The 7,611-nt window shown below is 29.0% G+C and overlaps 1 protein-coding gene across 4 annotated transcripts in view; it reads left to right on the top strand.

The window, feature by feature from the left end:
• The first annotated feature begins 352 nt into the window (after positions 1 to 352).
• The window catches only part of LOC126899701 (carbonic anhydrase 2-like), a 9,657-nt gene continuing 2,398 nt past the window's right edge, over positions 353 to 7,611 (top strand). The window contains exons 1-4 of one of the 4 annotated variants that reach the window (XM_050674818.1): positions 353 to 503; positions 1,466 to 1,678; positions 1,736 to 1,883; positions 4,280 to 4,385. In XM_050674818.1, coding sequence (XP_050530775.1) covers positions 1,600 to 1,678; positions 1,736 to 1,883; positions 4,280 to 4,385 — 333 coding nt within the window. In that variant the 5' untranslated portion in view covers positions 353 to 503; positions 1,466 to 1,599. Of the gene's footprint in view, positions 504 to 620; positions 1,100 to 1,465; positions 1,679 to 1,735; positions 1,884 to 4,279; positions 4,386 to 7,611 lie in introns of those variants that run through there. The other 3 variants (XM_050674835.1, XM_050674826.1, XM_050674811.1) reach the window with 3 other exon arrangements.

Below are 7,611 nucleotides of genomic sequence, written 5' to 3'. Positions count from 1 at the left end.
ATATTAATAAGGAACTAGCAGATCATGTAGCTTTTGGAATAATACACCAATTTTTTAAAATTTAACACTATCTAAAGATTTGCATCGAAGCGTTTTATTTTGATAGTGATTTTAATCACTGTCAGATATCATTATACTTGATTCAACTATACCATGGCATCACTGTGCCGCGACCCCCCTATGCTGGGTCTTTTTAATTACTATTTAGGTAGTTGTGTAATTAAAGTCGAATAACACGTAATTAAAATTGAAAAAAATATAATGCTAATGACGAATGTAAAAATATTTTGTTAACAGTGAGGTCATTTGGGGAAGGGTATTTAAGGCATTTATCCCAATGTACATTTTCAGTTCATATTAAGGCCGTGCAGTGTTATAAAACGTAATTTCAGCAAGATAAAATTAGTCAAAAAAGTTAACCGTTATATTATAATTGTAGTCACTCTCTATAATAATACGACTGACTTTACTTGTAAATCATGCTGAGCTATCTTTAACCGTTGGTTTGTATTCTGTAGTTTGTCTATTTAAATACCATATTGTTGATGCTATTTATTTATTACGAAACAATGTTGAATTTTAATTAAATACATCGTCGCAAGTTAAAAACCACATTTAACAATAGTATTTTATTTTAAGCATTTGCAAAAAAAATACCGGTGCATTATTACGAAGTTTTATCTAAATGTATTATTTAACTGTTATTATTATTATTATCTCCCACCAACATTTTTTAATAGTTTATTCATCAACATAATATCAATAAAGTAGCCATCAAACAGTTATAATATTCCTTTTGATATGATCACCACGCAGTAAACTACAATGACACACGTAGTAACAGTGATTATAAACACCTAATTAAATACTACTAACTATGAATAAATATTATAGATCATTAGTTTTTTGATATTCCACCAACTATTTTTACAAACATCACTAAATCAGTAAAAAATTACCATATTTAATCCACAAATATCAGAGAATACTCTTATGTTAAATGATTTTATGATCATGACGTCTCTTGGAAGTTTGATGTATTTAATATTTCAAACATTAACAGTTAAATCTTTTTTTAAGCTAGCATTGACTTCTCATGGTAAGTTTAAATATTTTCATTAAATTAAATTAATTTAAATAGGTTGTCTGTAAAACAGCGATGTTCTCGATATTTTCAAATGGGTTGTAGTAAAATTAATTTATTTGCAAGAAATACCTTAGCAGTTTCTAAAATCAATTTTAGCAGTTTATATTAATTAACAAAATTTTTTTACTGTAAGACTTCTTTTTTTTAGTAAATTGAGCGAACTTTAATTTAATTTTTTGTATTTTTAATAAAAAAGATATATTTTTATCTCCAATAGAGATAAAAATATATCTTGCACGTATCTTTCAAATTTTGTCTGGAGAACGCCTTTGATAATAAAATAATTTTTTTTACATTACAAAATAAAACTATACCTAGAATTGAATTCATCTTATCGTCTTGAAAGTACTGATGATTTACTATACAAATCAAATTGGCCATTTCTAAAAGTTCGTCCTCCTCATAGAATACAGTCTCCAGTCAACATTATCACAAGTAACGCAACTCAAGTGATGTTACCACCTTTTCAACATGTTGGATACTGGGGTGATGATGAAATTTTAGTCAATGTGACAAATAATGGACACACTGGTATTTAATTAATTAATTTACAATTATAAAATTTATTTTACCATCTATTACATTTAGTGTATGTTTCATTGACTAACGACGAACAAAATATACCAATTGGCGTGACCGGAGGCCCATTGTTTGATGATCTTTATATGTTCGATCAATTACATCTTCACTGGGGTGAACATGATGAAGGAAGCGAACATAAATTTAACGGACAAAGGTATTCATTACCATGATGAATCAGGAAAATAAATTTTAATGTTTTACAATATTATGAAAAAAAATTTTAATTCGACTCAATATTTTTGAGGTCTAAAGCTGAAGAATTTTTTTAATTTAAGTCTAAAATATTCCGGAATACTTTGATATTTAAACATATGTTAAATTAAAGTTTATGATCTATGTGTAAGTGGCTTTATACTATCAATATCAAAAAAAAGTTCATTATATACTTTTCGAGTTGAATTCTCGTTAAAATATACTATTTATATATTCTTCAATAAAAGTCTAAATGTAGTAGATAGGATTTTTTAATAGGGGACAGGATATTGTTAAAAAATTCTCTTCTAAACGATACTAGTCAAAAGCTAAAAATTTTAATTTATAAACAAACATATGACAATAATTATTCTGTACTACTATCCTTAAGATAGATACTATTTTAAGTAGTATCTATCTTGCTAATGCGTATTTCATGCTAGATTCGATTTACTAATTCAATTATATTAATATATTTTAGCTTCGATGCGAAGCTGAAAAGGTATTGGTTTTACTATGATGTGTTTTTTTTTTGTGTGTCNAAAGGTATTGGTTTTATTATGATGTGTTTTTTTTTTGTGTGTCTGTTACCATTTTTTCTCAGCTCTCACCGAACGGATTTCTTTTAACGATACGTCAAAAGATCACAAATCGTATCTAATCGAATATATTACCCTCAAAAATTGAAAAAATTTCCCTCGTTCCCCGTAAATGGGGGAAACCTCCAAAAAAATTACAAATTTAAAAATTGCTAATATTCGAAAATTTTTCAATTTTTTTTACTAAAAACTGCCGTAACTTTTTCAAAAATGATCATATCAATATAATTTTTTTTTTATAGATGCTTGATGTCTTTACCTATCATTTGGCATATAATTTTTGTAAATCTGACACTTAACCTGCCCACAGAGGGGGATTTAAAATGACAACTTTTTCACAAAAAATTAACTTTTGAAAATGTTCCGGAAAGTCTGACACTTTTATATATATCTTAAATTAAAGCTAATGTAATGTAATTTATTATGAAAAAAAAAAAATTTCGGACTTAATTTTATCTTCACGGTGAAAATGGCCACCAAATGCTATTATTGTGTGAAAATTCTCGATTTTATTTTTTACATTTTTAACTTTATAATGCTGTAACTTATTGAAAAGTGTATGGATCAACATAATTGCTTTATGAGAAATAATATTTTTTAATAATCCCTTTTTCATTTGACATACTTTATCTTAAATAGGATATTAATAAGAAACTAGTAGATCATGTAGCTTTTGGAATAATACACCCATTTTTTAAAATTAAACACTATCTAAAGATTTGCATCGAAGCGTTTTACTTTGATAGTGATTTTAATCATTGTCAGATATCATTATACTTGATCCAACTATGCCACGTCACCATTGTGCCGCGACCCCCCGTGTGTTGGGTTTTTTTTTTTAAATTGTTTAATAGTTGAGGATCTTGGTCAAAACCAAGAATCGGAAGCTTCCCGATGTCTGCTCAAATATCGTCCCTATCTCCTTAAATGAGTTTTAATTGCTTGAAGGAGACACAGGCAATCGTGTACCTTAGTTACAGGGGATAGATTATTAAATAAAATTAGACTATTGTTTTATGTCAACGACAAAGTAAAGTTATATTTTAGATGTTTAGTAAATATAAGTTATATGTAATGTACAATACGTCTGACCTGAATCCTAGTACAGTTGGTTAGTAGGTATATCCAAGTGANTTTAGTAGGTATATCCAAGTGAGAGAGGGTCGTTGAATAAAACAAGTTAAGTTATAAATAATATAAATAAGACGAAAGTAATAATATTGAAAACTATGTCTATAACGGCCACTCAAACACAACTGCNCTATAACGGCCATTCAAACACAACAGCCCTTTGTTAGTTTGACGTCAGTAGCAGACGAGTAGAATTGTCACATCAGCATCTCCCTCTATGTTAATTAATATGTATTATGAATTAAATAAATAGAAATAAAACGTGTGTAATATAAGTGGTAAGAACATAGTAATAAATGTTCTTACAGTATAAAATGCGTAATAGCTAAGGCCATTGGCCAACATTTTTAATTTAAGAGTATATAGTGTTCAGTAAGTAAGGAAAAGGTTTTCTGTTGTTCTCATTGACCTATTTCCTTATTTTTTAAACCCTTTTATACTAATATTATTAACTGTATTAAAACAAAATATAATTATTTTTGAGTGTTTAAAAATCGTATCTAATTGCGTTTTTATTGAGTATGCAATTTTATATTGTAAATTACATTAAAATTTATTTTGAAATATTTATAAACCTGAATTAAAAATTTTAAAAAATTTGCATGTTTCAATTTTTATCTATTTACAGTTACGCTATGGAAATTCACTTGGTACATCATAAAATTGACTACGGAACTTTTAATGAAGCTTTAAAATATTACGATGGTCTTTGTGTTGTTAGCTATTTTGGAGAGGTATTTATTACCAAAAACATTTTTTTTAACTACTCTACGGTACTTTATATTGAGACGATCATAAATCTTAATCAATACAATTAAATGGTTATCAAAATTATAAATAACAATTAATAAATATAAATTTTACTAATTAATATATATATATACTAATACAACATGAACAAAAATGGAATTTACACTTCCAGTGAAGTGGTCCCTAACTTAGTCTAATAATGATAAATAATATTAAAATTTTAAAATAAATATTTATAAATTTAAACCAAGTCATATGGCTTGACGCGTTTTAAACGTCTTAAGTCATTGGTATTGTCCAATAGTTGAATTGCCGCTATATTTTCATGGTTTTCCAACCTTATTATATGCTTACTTGCAAATCGAGTGACTACATCTGCTACGGTTGGCAACATCATATCTTGATGAATTACATTATTTCTATCGAATCTGTAAGCCGAGACGATTGTACGAATCGCGATATTTTGACAATGTTGTATAACATCTATGTTGGACTTACTGGCACAACCCCACAATCGAATTCCTTAAGTCCAGATAGATTTTACGATCGCTACGTATAACAGACGTTTGTTCTCTAGTGATAGCTCAGAATGTTTTCCAACTAACCAATGGAGTCCGCGCATTTTATCCTTTATTTGCAGTATTTTCTGGCGTACATGATGTTTCCAATTCAGGCGGCAGTTAAGGTGCATTCCCAAATATTTAGCCGAATCTCTCTGTGGGATTATTTGTTGATTCAGAAATATTGGAATGTTACATGTTTTACGTAACGTGAAATTAACGTGCACTGACTTTTCATTGTTAACCCTGATCTTCCAACGTTTCAACCACGTAGAAATGTTGTTTAAGGTTATTTGAATCTGATCAGTAGCTATCTGTTGATTTTTATTAGTTGTTAATATTGCAGTATCATCTGCAAACATAGCGGTTGTTGAATTTATGATGGTCGGAATGTCGGCCGTGTAAAGTAGATACAATACACTACCTTGTGGAACTCCAGCTGCTATGTTTTTCCAATTAGTTAAAGCTTCGTCATGTATGACGCGGAACTGTCTTTCAGTTAAATAAGACTCTAGTAGTGTATACCATGAGTCTGGTAGTTGTTCACGCAATTCTATAAGCAGGCCTTTATGCCCGACTTTATCAAAAGCCTGGGCTATGTCAAGGAATACTCCGCAACAATAATTTTTTTCTTCAAACGCATTACTTATTACCTTTGTTACACGATGCATTTGGTCTACAGTTGAATGTTTGTTTCTAAAACCGAATTGATGATCGGGTATAAGTTTTTTTTCTACTATTAAAGGTTTGAGGCGCTTTAAAAGAAGCTTTTCTAAGAGCCATATTAGGTAAGAGTGATGTTATATGAAGAAGGTTGCTCTGGTGGCTTGCCAGGTTTCAGCAACATGATTACTTGCGTCTTTTTCCATTGTTCTGGAATATAATGTGTGCGTATTATAGCGTTGTAAATATGAGTTAGTTGAATGATAGCTTTTTTTGGTTATTCTTTCAGAATACGAGGGCTGATTTCATCATAGCCCGATGCTTTTTTAGGATTGATGTTTGTATGAATTTCATGTGCAACTTCTAATGGTGTAAAGTGGCGTATTTTGTAATCAATTTCGTTTGATGGTTGGTATTCTACTTGGTCAAGTTCTGAATTTATGTCTTTCGGTTGAAAAACATATTCTAAATGAAGTGCATATGCTTCTGCTTTGTCCATATCAGTACGTGCCCACGTACCATCTTCTTTACGAATAGGAGTTCAATAAGCTCGAGGTATTTTCATTTTTCTTGTAGCTTTCCATAGAGAATAATCGCTAGAAACTGTAGTAGATAGTCCGCTTAAATGTTTCGTTTTTAACTTCTTTGATTTTCTCACGAAGCGCTTTCCATAAGCGATTCCATTCAGTTTTATCTGCTAAATTACGGGTAGTGTGCCATTTCTTCTAGCTCTGCGTTTTTGCCGAATAAGTTCTTTTATCTCTGCTGGATAGGTTGTCTCACGATATCTGTCTTTACAAGTTTCTGGAGTAGTTTTTTTTGGCGCTTTGACAATATCATTAGTTAATTTATGTATTACTGTTTCTATGTCACTTGCTGTTTTCAACTGTACAGAAAGTGTGATAGTTTTTTCTAAGGCCATTCTGAAAAGATCCCAGTCTGTCTGTTTATTTGTGAGAAAAATTTTCCCCTTTTTTAATATGACTTATTGTTAATAACACAGGAACCTAAAACATGATGTATTTATTACATGTTAAAAGTGTATACCCTTTTTTTGACACCATAAGTGAAAATTTTAATTAATATTTCTGAGGGAAAAAGATCGATTTTTTTAGAATTGTTTAAATAAGTAAGAAGAGAGAGTTATCAAACATTAAAATAGGCTTGGTAAGAAATTTAATCTCAGAGGTTTTTTGACATTTAATAGGATCTCAATTTTAGCTTCGATGAGAAGCTGAGAAGGTATTAATTTTACTATGATGTGTTTTTTTTTTTTTTTTTATTTTTTTTTGTGTCTGTGAACGCTCAATCTCAGCTCTCGCTGGACCGATTTTAATGAACAATATGTCAAAAGATCACAAATCGTATCTAGTCGAAGACATAACCCTCAAAAATTGAAAAAAATTGCCTCGTTTCCCGCAAACGGGGGAAATCCCCCTAAAAATTACAAATTTAAAAATCGCTAATTTTCGATATTTTTTCAATTTTTTTTACTTGAAAGTGCCATAACTTTTTTAAAAATGATCGAATCAATATAATTTTTTTTTTATAAATATCTTAGATATTTACCTATCATTTTATATATTTTTGTGAACATTTGACCCTTTAACAGACCACAGGAGGGGTTTCAAAATGGTAACTTTTTTACAAAAAATTAACTTTTTCAACTTAACATTTGAAAATGTTCCGGAAAGACACTTTTATATATATCTTAAATTAAAGCTAATGTAATATACTTTAATTTGAAAAAAAAAAATTTGACCTCTGAATTTGTCTTCATGGTAAAAATGACTACCGTATTCAAAAATTTGCTATTTTTGTGTTAAAATTCTTGNTCAAATTTAAAGGAAAACGTACGATTTCCGTGAAAAAATTCTCGATTTTATATTTTATATTATTTAATTTATATTTTATATAACTTTTGGAAAAATGTATGGATCAATATTATTATTTTTTTATAATAAATATTTATATACTCCTTTCATCT

Source organism: Daktulosphaira vitifoliae, unplaced genomic scaffold (assembly GCF_025091365.1).
Source record: "Daktulosphaira vitifoliae isolate Bord-2020 unplaced genomic scaffold, ASM2509136v1 Scaffold_1, whole genome shotgun sequence".
NCBI classification, from domain to species: Eukaryota; Metazoa; Arthropoda; class Insecta; order Hemiptera; family Phylloxeridae; genus Daktulosphaira; species Daktulosphaira vitifoliae.
This window is presented reverse-complemented; position numbering and strand designations above follow the sequence as displayed.